Genomic DNA, 24980 nt, shown 5'->3' on the forward strand with positions numbered 1-24980 from the left:
TTGTATTCCACTCTTTCAATTCTCAACTGTTATCCACAAACGATAGGAAACTGTTTGTCTTTATTTGCTCACAAGTATCCAACGGGGTCACATTTAAGGGATGTGATCAACGTTTTTTTGACTTGCCGCAGAAAAATCAATTGAAAAATTTATGCATAAGTTGTATCGCCAACTTTTTTAACTAAGAGGCCGCGTAGCTCCGAAGGGATATGCTCTATTATTAACTTCAGCTGAGTGGAGGTTGCATAGCTCCATTAAGAATGTTCCCCTGCGAACCTCACACTATGGGGCCGAAACCAAGGAGCAAATGGCGCCTTCCCAAAAATAAAACTACATTTTCACTCACATTTTCATAGTTCCACTTTCAAATTTTATATGTTGTTTTGTAATTCAAAAGAAAAACGTGTTTTTAGCACTTTCAGGTGCATATATCTCGAAAATAAGAATTCTGGGTCTTAAATTTGTTGAACTGTGTAATTCTTCTGCCAGCAAGGGCTTATAAATTTCATACTGCTCATGTTGAGTAACATATGACACTGAAAATCGTAGCAAAAATTCATCCAGGGAAGAGTAAAACAAGATCTTACGACAAATTTTCTTAATAAACAAATATCCTGTAAATTTTTACATTGCCCATCTATACATGTTCACAAGTTTCACAATGCAGTTAATATTATATCTTCTTTTTCTTGTAGTTGACAATTGGAACGTCTGGTTTGCCGAAATATGAATCGAAGTATTAAAAGCTATTACAAAACGTAAGTTTCACTTCTGTGTATATTAATAAACCGCATAGTGCAATAATAAAGATGAAGACAATCACATAACCTCACTTATTCAGCAGCTCTATTTGGCCAGTAGTAACGTGTACCCAAAAAATATTTAGGTTAGAGGACGGTTAGAAAACGAATTGAATTGAACTCTGCACTTTGTATTTTTCTAACTCCCGGTTTTTCAGTGCGAGTTTTAACAACAGTTAAAGTTGACTAGAGTTTAACCCTGGCACTTCGGCCACTTAAGCTGAGATGAGCAGCGAAATTTTATGTTATCGAACAAAGTGGCAAGGATAAAATCCAGTCAACCTTAACTGTAGTTTAAACTCGCACTGAAAACCCGGGCATAAGGTGAAATAATAGAGGACAATTTGCGAAACTGTGAATGATAATTATAGCAAAAGGGAACTTTCTTCTCGATATCGAGAAAAGGGTTAGAATTCTAACGTACAATTAAATTAAAATATCTAAAATCAATTTAAGTTTCATTGTTTTATCATATCAAATACCTTACATGAGTTATAAGCTTACATACTTAATATGAATATAATTCAAAGGCTTCTTAAATGAAATTTTCCAGAATCGCCAAAGAAATCTTCAGTGGCTCTATATTGTTTTTATTTCTGTGTGGATTTGATGTGGATGGGGCACCTTTCCTTCATAATGCCAGTCAAAAATCATGTCTACTGTTTGCTCTATTTTCCTCTTTACCTTTTTTTATCCACTTTCACTTACTAATTTTATTTATTGCAAAGAAAAAACAGATCTTGCAAAACCAATATTTTCGCACAACTTTCCACGATTTTTATTTCTTTTGTACAACGTTAAGAAAGAGTGATCATGGCGTACAAATATTTGATAACTGAGACTACATTGCATTTTTAGTGCTTCTCATATCTAATAGAAGTGTAACCTGGTTCTCTAATCTAGTTTCCGATTAGAGATGGGTTAGAGAACTATCTACATTAGAATTCTTATGTAAAATCACAATATTTCTCTAACGTTAGAAAGTGTGTTTTCTGGGCATTGCAAAAGTAATAAACTTTGGTTGCTTAATTTTTCGTATAAAGAAATTTGTTTTTTGAAATTTTTTTACTATATTCTGTTGGGGGAATACAAATTACGTTAATCTTTTTGTATAAAAAATTCTTGTAGAGGCTTATATAGTGCATTATATTTCTAAACGTATAGTAAAATCTACTACGATCAGAGTATAATTGAAAGGCAATTATGTATGAAAGATAACCCTATAAAACTTGCATGCCGATCTTGTTAGAATAAGGCAAAACATCAACGGAATGAAAACACCTGTGCATTCATACAAGTGACGAATGTTTGAAAAAACGTTCACAATAGCAAACAGCCAGGACAAGGACAACCTGTTAAATTGCTGTTTGATTACTTAAATCATTTGCTCAATAGTGTTTTTCAAACATTTTGTAAACCTATATCAGTCCATGCATTATTTACATGTTTTAAAATTTTTGCTTGACTGGCCGGTTATACTTTCTCTGTTTACTACATTTTACAAACGAATATTAATGTTTAGTCGTTTGGCGGCCACCGTGGTGTGATGGTAGCGTGCTCCGCCTATCACACCGTATGCCCTGGGTTCAACTCCCGGACAAAGCAACATCAAAATTTTAGAAATAAGATTTTTCAATTAGAAGAAAATTTTTCTAAGCGGGGTCGCCCCTCGGCAGTGTTTGGCAAGCACTCCGGGTGTATTTCTGCCATGAAAAGCTCTCAGTGAAAACTCATCTGCTTTGCAGATGCCGTTCGGAGTCGGCATAAAACATGTAGGTCCCGTCCGGCCAATTTGTAGGGAAAATCAAGAGGAGCACGACGCAAATTGGAAGAGAAGCTCGGCCTTAGATCTCTTCGGAGGTTATCGCGCCTTACATTTATTTTTATTTATTAATGTTTAGTCTGATTTCCCATGGACAAATTTAAAAGAAAAGTTGGCTTGAAACACAAATGGGCAATTCATAGCGATTCAGTTTATTTACCACGAGCAAACAAACAAACCTTTCTTCCATTCTGACAGCTTTCTCCCTGTGAGCCTTATTTTATAGGTGGGTATAGCACCGGAGGAATAGAAAGATTCTTCACAATTATTAATTTAATCATGAGCTACTGCACATATAACAGAAAAGTCAATCGATACTAAAAACAGTAATGTCAAAATATAAATGAAACTGTTCACGGATGGAAGCGTTTTATCGTAAAGTTAATGATTTTAAATTTTCATAAAAGCAGTTGTTTTATGGGTATGAAATCTGTATACATATGAATAAAAACTAGACCATCATCAATTTTGATGGTCCTTTTGCCGGATATTGATCCGGCACACTCAGAAAAATAGCATTAGGATACTATTTCGGGAACGATGTGATTAACCGACGTTGAACCATGTATGTTGTCCAAACCCTCCTGATAACGTGACAAGGAGCCTTTGGACAAACTTAAAAAAGTTTTAATAATTCTATTTTTGATCCCTAGGAAGATTTCTTAATTCTCCATCTAACCAAATGGAGACTGTGAGTATCATATATATGTAAACTTCTATTATTAATAATTTCAAATTGTTTACATATTGTGCTGTTTTTATTTTATTTTTTCTAATTTAGTAAAAAATATACATAAGAAAATGCTTGGCAATTTCGTTTTTAAGTGGTATTTAGATTTCCATGTTTACTGTGTTTATCAGTTAGTAAATTAACGAGACCAAATTTGAAGAGATTGTGAACAGCCTATTTTTTCTTTAAAGGCTCAAACTTTTTTTAAGTTGCTCGCACGAAATAAGCAAATGCCTGTATCAGGATTTCCTCGAAAAAAATTTTTTTCAGAGATTTGCATGTGCTCATATTCGAGGTCCTATTAAGGTGGCAGACACACTATAGCAAACAACAATATTATATATTAAATAATTTATACCTCATTTATTGGCAATTTAATACCGCAAAAAAAAATTTAAAGCTGCGTCCGCTTCCGAGAAACGGGAGTGTCTGCTAGCTTAAGACTCAAGCCAGCAGACACTTCGTGAAAACACGACCTACGACTTCCGAACGACTTGGATGATTGATATTACATTTATTGGCAATTTAGTACCGCAAAAAAAAATTTAAAGCTGCGTCCGGTTCCGAGAAACGGGAGTGTCTGCTAGCTTAAGACTCAAGCCAGCAGACACTTCGTGAAAACACGACCTACGACTTCCGAACGACTTGGATAATTGATATTACATTTATTGGCAATTTAGTACCGCAAAAAAAAAATTAAAGCTGCGTCCGCTTCCGAGAAACGGGAGTGTCTGCTAGCTTAAGACTCAAGCCAGCAGACACTTCGTGAAAACACGACCTACGACTTCCGAACGACTTGGATAATTGATATTACATTTATTGGCAATTTAGTACCGCAAAAAAAAATTTAAAGCTGCGTCCGGTTCCGAGAAACGGGAGTGTCTGCTAGCTTAAGACTCAAGCCAGCAGACACTTCGTGAAAACACGACCTACGACTTCCGAACGACTTGGATAATTGATATTACATTTATTGGCAATTTAATACCGCAAAAAAAATGTAAAGCTGCGTCCGGTTCCGAGAAACGGGAGTGTCTGCTAGCTTAAGACTCAACCCAGCAGACACTTCGTGAAAACACGACCTACGACTTCCGAACGACTTGGATAATTGATATTACATTTATTGGCAATTTAATACTGCAAACAAAAATTTAAAGCTGCGTCCGGTTTCAGGAAACGGGAGTGTCTGCTAGCTTAAGACTCAAGCCAGCAGACACTTCGTGAAAACACGACCTACGACTTCCGAACGACTTGGATAATTGATATTACATTTATTGGCAATTTAATACCGCAAAAAAAATTTAAAGCTGCGTCCGGTTCCGAGAAACGGGAGTGTCTGCTAGCTTAAGACTCAAGCCAGCAGACACTTCGTGAAAACACGACCTACGTCTTCCGAACCAAAATCGTGGCTACTCTTTGAGTGTCTGCTTGCTTAAGACTCAATCCAGCAGACACTTCGTGAAAACACGACCTACAGCTTCCGAACGACTTGGATAATTGATATTACATTTATTGGCAATTTAATACCGAAAAAAAAAATTTTAAGCTGCGTCCGGTTCCGAGAAACCGGAGTGTCTGCTAGCTTAAGACTCAAGCCAGCAGACACTTCGTGAAAACACGACCTACGACTTCCGAACGACTTGGATAATTGATATTACATTTATTGGCAATTTAATACCGCAAAAAAAAAATTTTAAGCTGCATCCGGTTCCGGTCGGCTTAGTTTAGCCTTGCCTTTTGATCGTTTCAATTTTTAATAGATAAAGTAGCAGGGTCATACGCTAGGCAACTTATATACTACAGTTTGACCACCCACTTAAAATAAGCACCTATATTTTTTACTTGTATCTACTCCTCTTATATATAAAGCACATTCTTCTTCTATATATACTTCGTTAAAAACGTAGGAATAAAGCAACGTAGAGAACAAATAGAAGGAACCAAAGACCATGATGTGAGCGTATTTCCCATTCACTGTCTGACACCAACTGACACATCGGTTGAATCCTCTGTATTATGATTTTCTCTTTGACCAACGTCTTACCAAATAACATAGAACGATAGCAAGGTATTGAGAGAAACATTACTTTTACCAACTATATAGTAGAGCATGTGGACTATGGAGAGATCTTTTTTTTTACTATGCTGAAAAACATAACGGTAAAAAGTGATCTTTTCTACTCTATGGCGTAGTTACATTGCACTTCACTCTTTTGGGCCTTTGAAAACATATATATTTGTTTTTATTCCATTATTTTTCATTGTATATTGTATTTAAATGTAATACTTAGAATATATATATTAGAATGGGTCGATATCGCGCCATCGATTTTTCGATAGGATTTGGGGTCAGGAAAAAAAGTTTCACTACGCATACCTAAACAAATAATTTTCGAGCCTGCGAAATTTCACTTTTTTTTACTTTTTTTGACTTTGATTTTTAAGGGTTTTTTCATGACCTACTAAATAAAATTCCATACGTCCGACCCAAAAGCCTCCGCTAAAAACGTTGATATACATGAAAATTATACAATCAAATGAAAATTTTATAGTGTTCATAGTGTTTAATGTGACAAAGTTTACCACAAATCGATGGTACCGATTTTCTATGTAATTAACGGTGTAAATTTTGTAAATTTTATTTAGTTTTCATTTGTAATTTTGTCAACCGCCACATATAAAAATATTACGCCCCTGATGATGCCAAGGAAATTTGGCGAAACGTTGGGCCGTAAGGTGGGATAAACTTTGTTTTTATTCGCACTACAACGAAATAGATCAGAATAGTTTAAAGGAAACTTAATCTCCGAAAATTTTTTTAGTAGGTCATGAAAAAACCCTTAAAAATCAAAATCAAAAAAAGTAAAAAAAAAAAATGAAATTTCGCAGGCTCGAAAATTATTTGTTTGGGTATGCGTAGTGAAACATTTTTTCCTGACCCCAAATCCTATCGAAAATCGATGGCGCGATATTGGTTAATAAATCGACCCATGCTAATATATATATTCTAAGTATTACATTTAAATACAATATACAATGAAAAATAATGGAATAAAAACAAATATATATGTTTTCAAAGGCCCAAACGAGTGAAGTGCAATGTAACTACGCCATAGAGTAGAAAAGATCACTTTTTACCGTTATGTTTTTCAGCATAGTTAAAAAAGATCTCTCCACAGTCCACATGCTATAGTAGAGCATAGTTGGTAAAAGTAATGTTTCTCTCAATACCATGCTATCGTTCTATGTTATTTGGTAAGACGTTGGTCAAAGAGAAAATCATAATACAGAGGATTCAACCGATGTGTCAGTTGGTGTCAGACAGTGAATGGGAAATACGCTCACATCATGCTCTTTGGTTCCTTCTATTTGTTCTCTACGTTGCTTTATTCCTACGTTTTTAACGAAGTATATGTAGAAGAAGAATGTGCTTTATATATAAGAGGAGTAGATACAAGTAAAAAATATAGGTGCTTATTTTAAGGGGGTGGTCAAACTGTAGTATATAAGTTACCTAGCGTATGACCCTGCTACTTTATCTATTAAAAATTTACGATCAAAACGCAAGGCTAAACTAAGCCGACCTTAACTGCAGCTTAAATTCACAAAGAAAATTTAAGCAAAAATGTTGCCTTCAATGTGGCTAATTAGAAATAGTTGCCTTAAAGAAAAACTTGATAAATACTTAGCGTTATAAAGTACGATATAAATATATTGACAATTACCTTAGTAGTATGGTTTCATTTGACTTGAAAAGTTTCATTTGAAATGAAAAAAGTTTAATTTAAAATGAAAAAAGTTTCATTTAAAATGAAAAAAGTTTCATTTAAAATGAAAAAAGTTTCATTTAAAATGAAAAAAGGTTCATTTGACTTGAAAAAAGTTTAATTTGACCTGAAAATGCCATATATGGGTTGGAGAAGCTATATATTGCGCTGGCAACCCCTTGAGAGGGTTGCGCTACACAACCCCTTGAATCTAATTGGTATTTTAGTCGCCTCTTACCACAGGCATACCTACCGCGGGTATATTCTAACCCCCTAACCCACTGGGGGTTGAGTTATCTCTTCGTCGCCTTCTATGATTGTGTATAAATGATGATTGATGTGCTCATGTACACAAGTATAGATTGCTTTAATGTTTTTGTTGTTGTGCCTTTATTTACTAACAGCTTAGTGATGCTAAAATTCGCCACACTATATCACATGTAATGCCCCACAAGAAAATACCCCTAACTTGAAAATATCAATTTTTTCACGATTTATTACAAATGAAATTCATTTTCGAAGTTGGCAGAAACCGGAGATAGATATATTTATTACATTTTCAGTTATGAGCACTGCTTTGGCACATCCAATAGGTGCGACCACTAGAGTGATACGCGTCGCCCTAAGGAGATTGCTTTCCCATTCTGCGAGTTCATGATATTTATCTTTAAGAACGGCGTTCGCCGAGCAATTCTTGGCATAGTAGTCGACGCTTTTTTGTGGATATCACTGAGACCTTTTTGTGTTCTTCTTCTACATACGGCTGAGTACCGTATTTCCTCATAATTCTTTTGGAGATGACTTCTAAGCCCCTGGGAGGTGCTTCCTCTTCCATCGGATGTCTGTTGGAATGCACAGGTTTCTGGGTATTCTACAGAAACTGTTCAGTATAAGAAGACGGCCCATTGTCATTCTAAGAGCAGTGCTTTGATAGGTCTGTATTTTCTTTCAGTAACTTAGGCTCGGTGATCATATCGGGACACGCAGCATGCAAGCGGCCAGCCAATTGCATTTGTAAGTTATTGTTGTTGTTGTAGCAGTGCTTCGCCCCATCCAATAGGTGTGACCGATTACAAATTGTCATCAATAACCTCTAACGGGAGTCCAAGGAAACTTGCTGTTTCAACAGGGGAGAACCATAATGAGAGGGGTGTTAGAGGCGTTGGTTCCACAATACAGTTGAAGAGATGGTTGGTGTCATGTGGGGACACGTTACAAGCAGGACATATGGTATGTATATCGGGGTTGATTCTGGATAGGTAAGAGTTTAACCTGTTACAGTATCCAGATCGAAATTGAGCTAGATTGGCTCGCGTTTTCCTAGGAAGTGTGCGTTTCTCTTCTGCAAGTTTAGGGTATGGTTCTTTGAGTACAGGATTCACCGGGCAATTCCTGGCATTCCAGGTCCGACGCCTGTTTGTGGAGTTCACTGAGGACCTGCTTGTATTTTTTGGCTTCATACGGCTGTGTTCTCAGGTGCCGTATTTCCTCATAATGCTTACGAAGATGACTCCTTAAGCCCCTGGGAGGTGTTGGCTCATCAATCAGCTGTCTGTTGGGTTGGTCAGGTTTCTGGGTATTCAACAGGAACTTTTTGGTTAGCATTTCATTTCTCTTCCTAATGGGGAGTATTCCCGCCTCATTATGTAGACGGTGTTCTGGGGACATAGCCCGTGGCGATTCTGAGGGCAGTATTTTGGCAGGCCTGTAGCTTTTTCCAGTGAGTAGTCTTTAGGCTTGGCAACCATAACGGGGGACCTGTAGCATGCAATCGGAGGGCCAGTTGCTTTGAAAGTGGTATATAATGAGCGTTTCTTTATCTTTCCCCAAGTACTGCCAGCAAGAGATTTGAGGATTTTATTGCGGCTCTGGATTTTCGGTACAATCGCGTTTGCGTGCTCGTCAAACTTAGTATTTTTGGGTGCAAGACAGACGGTAGCGCAATGCCATCGACGTCGATGTCCAATATGGCCGACATTTGCCATGTCCATGTTGTAAAACGGGTCGTCGATGATTAGGTGGTGGCAATGTCAGGTTTCGCGAGGTGAAAACCCCATTTAATTTGCATGTGTTAGTGATAATGAGCGTCTCTTTGTCTTTACCTCAAGTGCTGCAGGCAAGAAATTTGCGGATTTTTTTACGGCTCTGGATTTTAGGTACAATCGCGTTTGCGTGCTCGTCAAACTTAGTATTTTTGGGTGCAATACAGACGGTAGCGCAATGCCATCGACGTCGATGTCCAATATGGCCGACATTTGCCATGTCCATGTTGTAAAACGGGTCGTCGATGATTAGGTGGTGGCAATGTCAGGTTTCGCGAGGCGATAAAACTGTAGAGATCAGGAAGATAGTTGTTTATTTTATTACATAGCTCATCGATGGGTGGGCCGGGACCTGTAGCCATTATCGTGCTGTCCTCGGCGTAGGATACAATAGTTACCGTTATGGTGGCGAAGGGTTCATCGATATGTAGAAGTCAAACAAAAGCGTGGATAGGACACCACCCTGTGCTACCCCTTCTGGGTTTAGATGTTACGTTCCTGAATTTGCAGCTACATATGCTTGCCGACCAGACAGATAATTTACCCTTGGGGGATTACGTTTGCCAAGCCCGTTGGACACGGGCAACCGCGGGTACTTACTGTGGCTTGATGAATAGTGGTGCTGCTGGAAGACAGTGGCGGCGCTAAGGAGCAAACTACGGATGCGCTGGGTTTGGAACAGCAAGGTACCAAAAATGTTTTAAAGAAATGTCGGTGTCGTCGAATTTTGGAATCTAGCCAGAACACCCCGTTCGATCCAAACATCCTTTAAACGTGACACATTGACAAGAGTGTAACCGTCCTAAATATATTCATTTTCGGCACACGCAGCAAAACCATTCCTCTGGGCCGGGTTAGGTTCAACACCTTCCCGGAACGAGAGAGTATGGGACAGTCCCGCTGCAAGGATGTGCTCCGAGGATGATAGAACCTAGAAATGGCTACTTATGCATTGGGCGCTTTCAGCGAACTATTCACTAGTTCCATTGGTTGCACAATATGCGCTTTCAGCGAACACAGGCGTTGATCAGTCGATTTTTTAATGCACCTTTGCTTATTTTTCATTCACTCAACGGTTGGAATTTTACATTAAATTACTTAGCATAATTTTTTTTAGCCAAATTCGCTCAACGCATTTATTCGGCTGTCTGACAGTTCTTTGGAATTCTTAAGTGTTGGTTCTGAATACAGTTTTTCCTCTAAATGTTATAATGAAGTGTGAAAAATTATTTAAGAAGTCTTTCCTCAAATTGTATGTATAATTATTTCATTTGGTAGTGGGCTCAAGTAGCCGTTCAGAGAACAAATGTTCTATCACTGAATTGACGGAAACATGTTTGCAACGTATCAACAAAAATAAAGTTCGCTGAAATCGCCCATTGTTTTATATATTTTTGATAAATTTAAAATATATCCATGAAAACGGGTAGTACAACTAAACCCGTTATTTAATATACAACTCAGTTGTAAAATAACTTCCGCGTCCAACCCTTCGATGAAAGCAGACACGTAACTGATTATGTTCACTATGTGCTATTATTTGCAAGAAGAGAACTAGCAGAAGGGTGTGTTAAAAATTACCTTCAATTAATTTGATGATCATTATAGAACTTCAGATATTACATAAAGGCAAAAACGTGCATGAAGAGAAACAAAAATTCACCCACCATGGCTAAAGGGTATTTTAGTTGTCAATGTGAAAACCGCAAGGACCTAGCCAAATGTCAACGTGTACGCCGGCGGTGACAGTAACGGGTCAAACCCACAAACAATCAATTTGACAACATCATTCTCATCCCATATGGACAAAGTGTCGTAATGCGTGCGTCGCTGTCTGACGCTCGTGAACTATTGGTATTTGGACATGAGTTAATATGAAAGAAAAAAATGCCCACCTGAAAATTTGGACTTTACAATGAGGTTTGTTTCATTTGTCCCAAATGCTGATATGCATAAGTTTTTAAAACAATAATTATAAATATGTATATACCAGCCATGTAGCATTTAGTGAATACCTAGCAAAAAATTTGATCCTTATAATAAGCCTTATATATTTCATATGACCAAAAAGCTTATGGCATCAGGCCTTAATTCCATCCTTATAATACTCCCTATTTTTCTGTGCTTATCTGAAAGATATCGTGATGCATAAAGCTTATAGCCCATTTAAAATAAGGACTACTTAAGAAAATATTATGAGCCATTCTACATAATAACAACCTTATATGGACCAAATAAAATAGGGCTTACATACGGCTTCATTGTAAGATACTACCTGCTATAGTACAATTTTTTTAAGGCTTATAACCCACTAAACATCAGTCCCCCAGCGGGTTAGGGGATCAGAATATACCCGCGGTAGGTATGCCTGTCGTAAAAAGCGACTAAAATACCAGATTCAAGGGGCTGTGTAGCACAACCCTTCAGGTTGCCAGCGCAATATATAGCTTCTCCAAACTCAATTGTCAACCTCACCTATCCGCGGCGAATCCTATTTCACTAACAGACAACGCTCTGGCGACCCCAAGCTCCTCATGGAACTTGGTGGTGGGGAGGGAGGGAACGGCCTGAAGGTTTAATATGGCCACATAAATCGTTCCCGAGATGGTCGGGCTAGCACCTTAATGGTGCTGTGGTACCGAAGCGTACCGGATCTGTATCCGGCAAAGGACCATCACATCGATAACACTCCCAAAACCCCTCGGGGAGTAACCTTATCGCTACAACAACAACTAAACATCAGTCTTATATAAGGCGTTATAATAAGAAAATGCATTGGGTACAATACCCTGATTATAAGGCTTATGAACCAATTAGAATACGACATAGTATGCCATATTTTCGCCTAGTTATAAGTCTTATTACGCATATAAAATCAGGCTTGGTTTGAACTTAAAATAAGACACCATCTGACTTTAAATTTCTTATTCATCTTTATAATCATCTGTTTCAAAACTTATTTAAGTATAGATTGGTAATCTATCATCGAAAACCCATTTTCAGATCATTCGTTCAAGTTACGGAACAAGAAACATTAAAAATACTTTTTGAAAATTTTTCTAAACGGGGTAACTCCTCAGAAGTAGTTTGGCCAGCCCTGAAACTATATATCAGCCACAAAAATATTCACTTAAAAATTCTTTTGCCAGAGTCATTCCTCAGATATCAATTGGAGTCGGCGTGAACCATGTTCTTAGGAAAACCAAAAACGCGGTATACAAAAAAAATTGAGATAGAGCTGCCACCACATTACAACCTTCGCTAACTCTAAAACTCCATCGATAAAAATATCTAAAACAGTATCAAGTTCGCAGAAAAGTATGCAACATTTAGTACCATATGGTCATAAGGAATAACCGCTTAAGTCCCATGTAAGAGTATTATTTTTTATTTATTTTATGTTATTGTTTGTAATCATATGCTACTAAATTTTGCATACTTTTCTGTGTACTTTTAACTGTTTTAGATATTCTTAGCGATAGAATTTTAGCGTTCGCGAATGTTGGAATTCAGGTGCTGCACAAACAGCGAGAAACATCATTTACATCCTTTATTAGATCTTTGAAACGAAAAAACGTGGCTTTATTTACTGAAATTAGTTTTATCGATGCTCTAATTTTGAAATAAAAGGAAACCCCAGTTTTTAACCAAATTCCAACCTTCGCTAACGCTAAAACTCAGTATCAAGTGCGCAGAAAAGTATACACTTCTACGTATTCTTATGACCATATGGTACTAAATGTTGCATACTTTTCTGCATGCTTATGCAAACATACATTTTGGAATTATAGTATTTCCCTTGTAAAGGGCTGGGACTCGTATAAAATTAGTATATATAATTAGTTAACTTATTTATAATCTATACTCTCATATAATAATTTCTGCCCATTTCATGACTATTTAAAACATTAGTTACGTATTTTTGTATATTAACTTCAAACGGTTCAAACATATGCCCCTATTACCGTTTACAACTCAACTCTGGTTGGGTTGAAATTTCGCAATTTGGTATTACAGATTACAACTCAACCTGTCAAAAAAAAATGCCGGTTGAGTTGTCTTGTCTAACAACTTTTTGTGGCATTACCGTTTACAACCTTATGTTGGTGTAGTTGTCAAAGACGTCAAAATCTTACAACTGGTTACTAGCAGTTGTCTCATACAATTTTCACAGTTGTTTTGAAAAAATGTAACGTTTTAGAAGACGGTTCACCACCTAATTTTTAACAAAAATTTTCAAAGTTAGTATCAAAAGACACGTTTCGCCCTCCAATTTTAGGATCCGAAAACAAAAATTAAAAATATCATATCATTTCGGTTCAAATTGTCATGTGGTTGTTGTATTTTGCCAGATTTTTTGTACACACTAATGCAGAAAGGCGTTGGACCCACCCAGGGTTATTTTTACAAATCGCGGCCAAAGGCCGCCAACACAGAAAGATCTTCTGTGCAAAAAAACTGTGGATCGGGCCTCCTATTTCAGACCCTGTTGTTGTTGTTGTTGTAGCGATTAGGTTACTCCCCGAAGGCTTTGGGGAGTGTTATCGATGTGATGGTCCTTTGTCGGATACATATCCGATACGCTCCGGTAACACAGCACCATTAAGGTGCTACCCGACCATCTCGGGAACGATTTATATGGCCACATTAAACCTTCAGGCCATCCATGAGGAGCTTGGGGTCGCCAGAGCCTCGTCTGTTAATGAAACGGGATTCGCCGCTCGAAGGTGAGGTTGACAATTGGGTTTGAGAAGCTATATATTGCGCTACACAACCCCTTGAATCCCTATTTCAGACCCTCGGGCCATTTTGTGTTTTTTTTTTAATATTTTGCGACAGAAATACAATTTTTAATTTAATTTTCGGAGATTTAATTAACGGAGATCGAAACGCGTCTTTTGATACCACCTTTGATAAGAGTTAGATGGTGCACGGGCTCATAAAGCGTTACCACAAAATAGACAAAAACAATTTAAAGCCGGTAGTTGCACATTTTTTAATCAAACAATAATCAACAATTTTGTACACATTTATAGAAAAAACAACGTTTAAACGAAGGATTACATTGAATAACTGTTTTACATTTTGGAGCGACATTCCGAAGTTGGACGAGGGTGGCCGCAGTTCTATTCGTCAGTCCCATTGATACTAATCACTACTCCTGGGAATCCTGTTTTAGAGTAAAATACAATTTTTGCTGTTTGGGTTTTAATCCACTTCGCACAAATATGCTCCTCAATAATATCTAAAACCTCTTTGACAACTATAGATGTTGTGGGTTGTGCCAGTCCAACACTAAAATTATTTCCACAGCATTTTTGATAGCTGCCGTCAGCAAGGAATCGGAGTGTAGCGCATAATTTTAAAATAGGAGGTACAGCCGTCCCTCGAACGCGTTTGCGGAAATGGCCCTTCATTTCGTTTAGTAAGGAGCAAAATGCTTCCTTACTTAACCAAAAATAGCTTACAAATCTGCAAAATAACTACATTAGAATTTTATAAATTATTGAACGTTTTCTTACTTGGTGCTTGGTAATTCCAAGGGATTAGAGTGATCGCGTAAATGTTTTCTTATTCGCTGCATATCAATTTTCTCACCATTATTTTCATCATCATAAAATAAATCTATGCTAATATCCATTTTACTATTAATAAAAAAAATCACTTGCAAATGCTTAAATTTTAGCCACAAATTGATCAGCTGTTCATTTATCTGTCAAATCATCACTTTCTTAGCTTGGCAGCACCAATTCAACTTCAACTGAAATAAGTTGTAATTCGTAATACCAAACAGGAGTTGAGTTGTCTGAAAGTTGAGTTGTTTTAATTACAGCCCAACTAAGTTGAGTTGTTTACCGTAATAGCCCCTTTAGATAACAAAAAGTTTAGGAAAATCTATTCAGTGAGGGAGCACTCAGCTGACACGTTGTTACGGGCTGCTTACGTATTTACGTACCATCAACGTCAGTGAAGTTTCATTTGCATGGCATTCTCGTAAGATAGGTCGCGTCAGCTGATACGTACTACGTATGCCAGTTCATAGTGTAACATACTAATGTCCGATTTTTCAGTGCGAGTTTAAACTCTAGTTAAAGTTGACTAGAGTTTAACCCTGCCACTTCGGCCGCTAAAGCTGGCATGAGCTGCAAAATTTTATGTTATCGAACAAAGTGGCAAGGTTAAAATGTAGTCAAATTTAACTTTAGTCTAAACTCGCACTGGAAACCGGGCATAAGTGTGTCAACTAAACGATAAACGTTAAAACTACAAACAGCTCCGCTTACCTGATCAAATCTCAGGACTAGAGTTGTATTTGTGTTACGTAAGGCTACTTAAAGCGGATTTGCCTTTGATAGTTTAATAAAACGGACTGAGGCTGATTGACTTTGCCGGTGCTCGAAACATGGTCATATCAAGCACGAGGTTCATGCATAAAAAGATACATCAAGCTACATGGCTGTCTCCTGATCGAAATACTCGCAATCAGATCGATCACGTTGTGATAGACGGACGGCATGCCTCCAGTGTTTTAGATGTGCGAACGATCCGAGGACCTAACATCGATTCGGACCATTATCTCGTTGCAGCCAAAATACGCACCCGCCTCAACGCGGCTAAAAACAAGGAACAAAAAACACAAGGAAAGCTAGACGTCGAAAAGCTTCAATCACAACAGACTGCCAATGATTTCGCAACTCGACTCTCACACCTGCTCTCTGAGGGCACAACTCATCCTGAAGGAATACAGGAGCAGTGGGAGCATATCTCCAAAGCACTTCATACTGCCGCCGAGGAAAAAATTGGTTACCGGCGGCCACGAAAAAACAACTGGTATGATGAAGAATGCCGCGTTGCAACCGAAAGAAAAGACGCTGCCTACAGGGCTACGTTAAAAGCGAGCGCGACAAGAGGAGTGTGTGAACGCTATCGTGAGTTGAAAAGGGAAGCGAGACGCCTTTTCAGGAAGAAAAAAGCAGAAGCAGAAAGGCGTGAGTGCGAGGAGCTTGAGCTGCTAGCCACCAGGAATAACGCCCGAAAATTCTACCAAAAAATACGGCGACAGACGGAAGGTTTTAAGACCGGGGCAAACTCCTGTAGGAATGAAAACGGCGACCTTGTAACTGATGTCCAGAGAGTGCTTAGATTATGGAGGGAACACTTCTCTGCTCTCCTAAATGGAGGCAGCAATTCACCGCGCAGAGATGAAGAACCCGATCCCGCAATCGATGATGATGGAATATATGTCCCCCCGCCCGATTATGACGAAGTTAGAATAGCAATAACCAGATTGAAAAACAACAAGGCCGTGGGCGCTGATGGATTGCCTGCGGAGCTATTCAAGTTCGGCGGCGAGGAGTTGGTAAGGCGCATGCAGCAGCTTCTTAGCAAAATATGGGCGGACGAAAGCATGCCCGACGGTTGGAATCTAAGTGTTCTTTGCCCAGTCCACAAGAAGGGGGATACTGCAAAATGCACCAACTATCGTGGAATCAGCCTTCTTAATATCGCATATAAGGTCCTTTCAAGTGTATTGTGCGAAAGATTGAAGCCCACCGTGAACCGGCTGATTGGACCTTATCAGTGCGGCTTCAGACCTGGTAAATCTACCATCGACCAGATTTTCACAATGCGCCAAATCTTGGAAAAAACCCGTGAAAAGAGAATCGACACACATCACCTCTTCGTCGATTTTAAAGCCGCCTTCGACAGCACGAAAAGGAGCTGCCTATATGCCGCTATGTCTGAATTTGGTTTCCCCGCAAAACTTATACGGCTGTGCAAAATGACGTTGAGCAACACCATCAGCTCAGTCAGAATTGGGAAGGACCTCTCCGAGCCGTTCGAAACTAAACGAGGTTTCAGACAGGGTGACCCCCTATCGTGCGATTTCTTTAATTTGATGCTGGAGAAAATTATACTAGCTGCAGAACTTAACCGCACTGGAACAATATACTATAAAAGCGTGCAATTACTGGCATATGCTGATGACATTGATATCATCGGCCTAAACACCCGCGCTGTTAGTTCTGCTTACTCCAAGCTGGAAAAAGAAGCGGTAAAGATGGGTTTGATGGTGAATGAGGACAAAACGAAGTACCTGCTGTCATCGAGCAAAGAGTCAGCGCATATGCGCCTTGGCAACCACGCTACTGTTGGCAGCCATAATTTCGAAATAGTAAAAGACTTCGTTTATTTGGGAACCAGCATCAACATTAGCAACAACATCAGCACTGAAATCCAGCGAAGAATCAATCTTGCCAATAAATGCTACTTTGGACTAGGTAGGCAATTGAAAAGTAAAGTCCTCTCTCGGCGAACGAAAATCATACTCTACAAGTCACTTATCGTACCCGTCCTGCTATATGGGGCAGAACCATGGACCATGACAACAGCAGATGAAGCGGCTTTGGGAGTGTTCGAGAGAAAAGTTCTTCGAAAGATTTATGGACCTCTACGCGTTGGCGAGTACCGAAGAAGATTTAATGATGAGCTGTACGAGCTATACGCAGACATCAACATAGTCCAGCGAATTAAAACGCAGCGGCTGCGCTGGCTAGGCCATGTTATGCGAATGAAAGATGATGCTCCGGCCAGGAAAGTGTTTCTATCGGAACCCGCCTATGGAAGCAGAGGTAGAGGGCGGCCCCCACTCCGTTGGAAGGACCAGGTGGAAAACGATTTAAACTCCCTTGGTGTGACCAATTGGCGCCGGTTGGCGGAGCGAAGGAGCGACTGGCGCGCCTTGTTGGACGGCCATAACCGTTTAGACGGTTAAGCGCCAATTAAGTAAGTAAGTAAGCAAGTTTAATAAAACTATATGGTAAACCATGATTCGATTACTAGAGGTTTGTTCTCCGATGATGACAGAGCTTTACACTCCAAAATTTAACAATTTGGACGGGCTGCTTTTACGAAGTAAGGAAGACGGGGAATAATTCAATCCCCTTCAGCGAAAATTGTAGTAGAAAATTACCGTTAGTAGTATATCAGTTGTGATAATAAATTAGTAAATGCCAACAGGTTTATTACTGAATTGATAAAGAGTTTGGTTTGGTCATTCTTGTTTTGTTTGTTGAATTTGTTTGAAGAATGTCGTACGTTAGAATTTTATTCAAAAATACACAATGTCAAAATTTGTTTCAAGAACTCCCTATCTGAGTATAAGTTCAATGCGTTTTGACATAAGAGGGAGTTACTGAAAAGCATTCTGAGATAAGGCGTTCTTCAATCTAATTATAATATAGGGCGTTTTTGTGACAAATCCTGAAATGGGAAATTTTTGAAAAATAGTTTGTGATAGACGATTTTGAACAGGCAGCTCATGATTCAATTGCTAGAGGTTTGTTCTCCAATGATGACACAGCTTTGACACTCCCAAGTTGAAAAATCTGGACGGGTTGCTTTTACGATGTAAGGAAAACGGGGAATAATTCAATACCCTTCAGCGAAAATTGTATAGGAAAAGTACCTTTAGTAGTATATTAGAAGTTATTATAAATTGGTAAATGCCAACAGGTTTTAGGGGATATAATTCATTTTCTACTAAATATTTGTGAATTTATAAATAGTTATGTTAGCTTGGTCATTCTTTCAGAATTTGTTTGAAGAATGCCGTACGTTAGAAATTTATTCAAAAATACTCTCAAAATTTATTTCAAAAACTCCCGATATGAGCATAAGTTCAATGTATTTTGACATAAGAGGGAGTTAATGAAAAGCATTCTGAGATAAGACGTTCTTCAATTCAATTCTAATATATGGCGTTTTTGTGAAAAATCCTGAAATGGGAATTTTTTAAAAATATTTTGAGATAGGACGATTTTGAACAGGCAGCCGACATGGTATGATACGCTACTCAGCAGCCGCAATGAACTGAAAAAAAATAAATAAAAGAAAATTGCTTATTGTCTTAGGCCAGGTTTTTCAGTGTGAGTTTAAACTCGAGTTAAATTTGACTAGTTGACAGTTAAAGTTGCCACTTTGTTCGATGACAACAAATTTTTCTGCTCATCTCAGCTTAAGCGGCCGAAGTGGCAGGATTAAACTCTAGTCAACTCTAATTGGAGTTCAAACTCGCACTGAAAAGCCGGGCCTTATAACTTTATATGCCGGCCTTGACGTTGACAGAAGAGTTAAGCTTTTGTGCGGTCCTGCTACACAGGGAGTATTCACCTCTTTATTCTGAAATATCGTTTCCGTTAAGTATTCATGGAAGTGTTCCGGATAAACCGTTAATTTAAAATATTTGGAACACGTTCGTTTTATACTACCTCAGGAATAATATTCCATATATAAACCGATTCCCCAAATTCATAAATGGAGACGAAGGTTGCGAGCATACGGAATTAATACGTTAACATGCTCAATGAGACATTGGGCATCTCCATTATTTACTAATGACAATTTTACGTGAATCGATTTATTTGTTGAGTTTTTGACGTTGGACGATGAATTTTGAATTGGTTTAGATTTCGTATGTTCATAGGTTTACGAAAGTGTCCGTACTTTTCATAAAACCTATGTTCGACCACACTAATAGATCATGGCATAGTTAATAAATTCATGAAAATGAAATCAAATTCATCATAAAATTGAAAAAAAATGTTTTTAGGAACTATGCAATTCAGTACTTATCGGGTATTTGTAAACTGATTGCTTCCTATTTCTGCTACTAATATTTTTCGAAAAATCGCAAAGAAACAACACAGTTAACGGATGTCAATTCGATTTGGGAGCAAAATGGGTGAAATTTTCAAAAAATTTGTCCGTCGAGCAAACCTCTTGTGATTGAATCATGCAGGCAGCTGACATCTACTCAGCAGCCGCAATGAACTGACGAAACAAAATAAAAGAAAATGGCTTATTGTCTTGGAACTTTACATTCTGGCCTTGACTTTGACAGAAGAGTTAAGCTTTTGTGCGGTCCTGCTACACAGGGAGTATTCAACTTTTTATTCTGAAATTTCGGAAAGCTCTTTTCTGTTTAGTATTCATGGAAGTGTTCCGCATAAACCGTTAATTTAGCATATTCGAAACACGTTCGTTGTACCTATTTCTTCAAAACTATCCATCAACGAATTTTTAGCCGAAATAAATGAACTTTGCCTTAAACAGATAAATATAATTCCTAACATGTTCGGGAGGACCCTTGATTTGGTATTTGTTGACGATACATCAAAATGTACTCTAAGCCGGGGTGAACCTCTTACTGTACCTGAAGACCCTTACCATCCTTCCCGATATATTTCGATTGCTCTACGGCAATCGTCTTCAAGGTTACAGAGCTATTAAAAACATAATAACAACAATTAACAAATATACATATCAAAATTTAACATATTTACATACTTTTCTTAACACGTTTGCTCTGTGTGACGTGGAGTATGGTACTGCCTTTTACTTAGCAGATGTTTGTAAATATGAGCGGAATGGTCCACATCACTCTTATAGTTGAGTCGTATGTATGTCGGTACGTTGATAATATGTAACATTTCAAGAGTAAATCGTTTATTATAGTGTTATTCTTGTTGTAGTATTTTGGTCTCGTCAAAGTTAGGTATGCTAGTTGCACAGTGGGCCATGAGTGCAGTTTTGTGATTATTTAGTTGATGGCATTGTTTTAAATCCGATTTGTGTTGTGATAATCTTGTTTTTAATTTTGACTTGGTTGTACCGACATAAATGTTATTGCAAGTTTCCCCAACATTGCCTTTACAGGGAATTTTGTATACAACGTTGCTTTTGTCCATATTTGATATATTCGATTTGGTTTTATTGAAAATACTTTTTAATGTGTTAGAGGGCTTATGTGCTATTTTTACGTTTTCTTTGTTATAACAGTCAGACTTGGCCAGACGCTCTGACAGTTGTGGTACATAAGCCAGCGACTTAAAAATAAATGGTTTCTCGGGGTTTTGAATGTTTTTTGGAAGTCTAGCTTTTTTTTATTAATTTTTTAATTGTGTATTTCGGAAAATCGTTATTTCTTAATGTTGTGAATATTTCTTTCTTTATTTCATCGTGGTATACTTCGTCCGAGGTGTGCAGCATTCTACGTATACAGCCCATTGCTGTATTAATAATCATAGATTTAGGATGCTTTGAATTAAAATTTATTATTCGTCCTGAAGCTGTGGGTTTTTTATACCACTTTAATTTAAGTTGATTTCCACGTCTATTTATTTCGGAGTCCAGGTAAGCTAATGTTCCATCATTTTCTATTTCTAAAGTAAATTGTATACTCTTATCAAATTTGTTAAGTGTGTCCAGTGTATTTTGTATCTCATTCTCACGTACTATGGCGAAGAGGTCTTCGACATATTTTGTAAGTAACCTTGGTTTGTAGCGTAATTTTTCAATACTATTATCTAAAAGTGTTTCCATAGTAATATCTGCTATAATTGGAGATGATGGTGCTCCCATAGGCATTCCTTTCAATTGTGTGTATATGGTATCCTTAAACTTGAAATATCTGCTCTCTTGAATGCAAAATTTTAATATTTCCATGAACAGCTGTTTCGGTATCTTGGTATATTCTTTAATTATTTCCCATTTTTCTTGTATTGTGTCAAGAGCCAGATGTATAGGTATGTTAGGAAAGAGTGATACGACGTCGAAGGAAATAAGTTTCTCGTCGTCAAATACGTAAGTGTTGTTCACCATTTCCTTGAACTCCAGTGTATTTTTTACGTTATATGTCGAACTTGCCGTTACGTTTTTTAATATTTCCGCGATATATTTGCAAAGTCCGTACGAGGGCGATCCAATGGCCTTAATGGGGTTCCTTCTTTATGGATCTTCGGGAGGCCATAGATTCTGGGTGGCAATGCTGTGGTTGTTGTAAGTTTATTTCTCTCCGTTATTATGTTTTTATTAGCTCTGTAACCTTGAAGACGATTGCCGTAGAGCAATCGAAATATATCGGTTTTTTGAAAAAAGAAACAATTGTATTTAATTTATAAAACACGGACCTCGAGCCAGCAAGACAGGACAATTAGTTGAAGAAAAAGGTCGCCAAAAATTATAATTTATGGTGAAGATATTGACAAAAATGTTTCTGTCTTTTATAGCACCATTTACAGTATTTTGGAAAAACACGTACCTAAGCGAAAACGCGTGTCTACCGCACCAGTACAAATATGGTTTACTAAAGAGCTTAGGTCTTTCAAAAACAGAAAATCGCGCTTCTTCAAATTATTCAAAAGGTCGGGCTCTCACTCCGATTACTTGCAGTACTCTATTTTGCGTCATAAATATTTTGAATTAAACAAAAAGTGCTATAATACGTACAACTGTATGATGACAAGGAAAATAACTTGCAATCGGAAAGCCTTCTATGATTTCGTGAACTCTAAACGTAGGGTTAAGATATTGCTAACTTCTTTGCACAATTTTTCAAGTCCAACTATTCCACTGAATTTAATATTTTTTCAAAAGAATATCCATTTCAACTTAATTCACTTAACACAATTAATATTCCAGAAATATCTCCAGATGAAGTTTTTTCATATTTAACGCCTTTGGAAGAATCTTACAAGTACGGTCCTGATTAATTCCCAATTATTTTCTTAAAAAATGCGCTGAATACATTTATCAGCCTCTAACTGATCCCTAAAACGTGGAGTCTTTCCTTCTGCTTGGAAGGTATCTTTTCTCATACCATTTCACAAAAGTGGTAGTAGATCGTGTGTAAAGAACAATCGAGGAGTAGCAATCGGCCATCCCAAAGTTGTTTGAAGCTATTGTTACCAATCAGCTAACATTTTCCATTTCTACTTTGATTGCAGAACCGAAACACGGATTCTGTAAAGGCAAATCTACCATTACTAATCTACTTGAATTCACGACTCATGTTTCTAATGGATTTAGAGAAAATCTTCACACCGATGTTATTTATACTGATTTCAGTAAAGCATTTGACAAAGTATCCCACAGCTTACTTATCTACCAGCTGGATGGGCTTGGCTTCCACACTGATCTCACCCAGTGGATCTCGTCGTATCTCTGCGGTCGAACGAAAAAAGTTATTTTTAAAAATACTTTTTCAAATGTCATCGATGTTCCCTCTTGCGTCCCACAAGGCAGTCCAATTCTGTTCTTGATATTCATTAATGATATCTGTACCACTATAAAATATTCCAAAATCTTAATGTATGCTGATGGTGTGAAACTTTTTAAGTCTTATGCGTCTATCGAAGAACGTAACTTGCTTCAAGCGGATTTAAACTGCCTAGTTACTTGGTGCAACGTAAATTCAATGCCGCTGAACCTCAATAAAAGCAAATTCATGTACCTCTCTCGAAGATCTTTGCCAGCAGCCTCTTACGTAATAAATAATTTTTCTTCTATCAGTAAACTATTTTGTGGACTTGGGAGTCATATAGATGCTAAACTTAGTTCAACCTTCATATTAATCCTACTGTAAATAAGGCTAGAGATGTTCTTTCATTCGTGAAACGGTGGTCCAAAGAATTTTGTGACCCTTATGTAACTAAAGCTCTTTTCATCACTTTAGTTAGACCGATACTAGAATACGGATCAATAGTCTGGAATCGACAATATCGAGCTCATGCATATAGACTTGAATTAATACAAAAGCAATTTCTACTTTTCTCTTTAAGAAATTTTCAGTGAGACTCTGCGTATAATCTTCCACCTTATACTAGTCGGTTGAAGCGTATCAATCTTCCAACTCTTGCAAGTCGTAGATAAATGTTAGGCGTTATATTTATGGCTAAACTCCTGAATGGATTGATTTCTAGTCCAATTCTTTTGAACGAAGTAAACTCTAACATGCCATCACGGGTGTCAAGACATTACAAACCTCTTCTTTTGAGGCAGTGTAGAACTAATTTCGAATTAAATGAACCTTTTCGGTGTTTGTATCATGATTTTAACACTCATTCTAATTCATTTGATATAACGGATTCACTTTTTACCATAAAGAAAACTGTCTTATCCTATTCAAATAAACTAAAAATGTTATTATTAACAATGTAGTATGTATATGTATAATTTCTAAATGTTATGTATAGTACTCAGCTGATGATTTTTGTTCTGTAGCTGAGCAGTTTTAGATCTCGACGCTTAACAAACCTCCGCATATCAACAACTCGGCAAAAACAAATCCGTGCGTCATGCGGATGCGCCCCTCGCGCCGGTCGGACGGGCTTTGGAGGGTATTAATCCGTTGGGTATTTTTCGTATTTTGTAAATAATTCCAAACATTTTATCTTCAACTAAACCTGTTTTTTTGTATAAGACATTTTGTAAATTTTTTTTCCATCCAGTTTAATAGTCCTAGTAAAAATTTAATAGATTCTAAAGTAAGTTGCAGCTTTTTGACAAAATTGCCTATGAACTATCTGTCAAAAAAGATGCAACTAAATTTCGAAACTTCTTCATTTTGCCTATGACTATGCGCCTATGTTTTTATAGTTCAGCAGACTCGGCACATGTTGTTTAGCCCGAATTTAAGTTTTCTCACATTGCACACATTTTATTTGTCACCTGTACCCGTCTTTCTCTTTTCGCTTTGTCTTTATTGGCGTATACTTCCCGTTTTTCCATCTCACATCCTTTTGCATACAGATTTAAATCTTCGAATCTCTTTTGTAAAAATTAATATTTTTCAGTTACAACCTTTTTAAGCGGCTTCTAGAGATGTGGCGTTGTTTATGATTTCAAAAAATTTAGATACAACATTTCTTTTAGGAAGGGTCAATATGCAGTACGACATTTACCTTATAAGACTATTGTTTACAACTGTTTATGACCTTTTTGGTGGGTATGTACTACGCGATTTTTATGCAGCATATATAA

At 37.5% G+C, this 24980-nt stretch overlaps 1 protein-coding gene across 1 annotated transcript in view; it reads left to right on the forward strand.

The window, feature by feature from the left end:
* CycE (cyclin E) overlaps nucleotides 1-24980 on the forward strand; it is a 185727-nt gene that overhangs the window by 68944 nt on the left and 91803 nt on the right. The window contains exon 2 of the mRNA XM_067765908.1: nucleotides 696-758. Coding sequence (XP_067622009.1) covers nucleotides 727-758 — 32 coding nt within the window. The 5' untranslated portion in view covers nucleotides 696-726. The remainder of the gene's footprint in view (nucleotides 1-695; nucleotides 759-24980) is intronic.

The sequence above is a fragment of the Eurosta solidaginis genome, chromosome 2 (assembly GCF_040869045.1).
Source record: "Eurosta solidaginis isolate ZX-2024a chromosome 2, ASM4086904v1, whole genome shotgun sequence".
Taxonomy (NCBI): domain Eukaryota; kingdom Metazoa; phylum Arthropoda; class Insecta; order Diptera; family Tephritidae; genus Eurosta; species Eurosta solidaginis.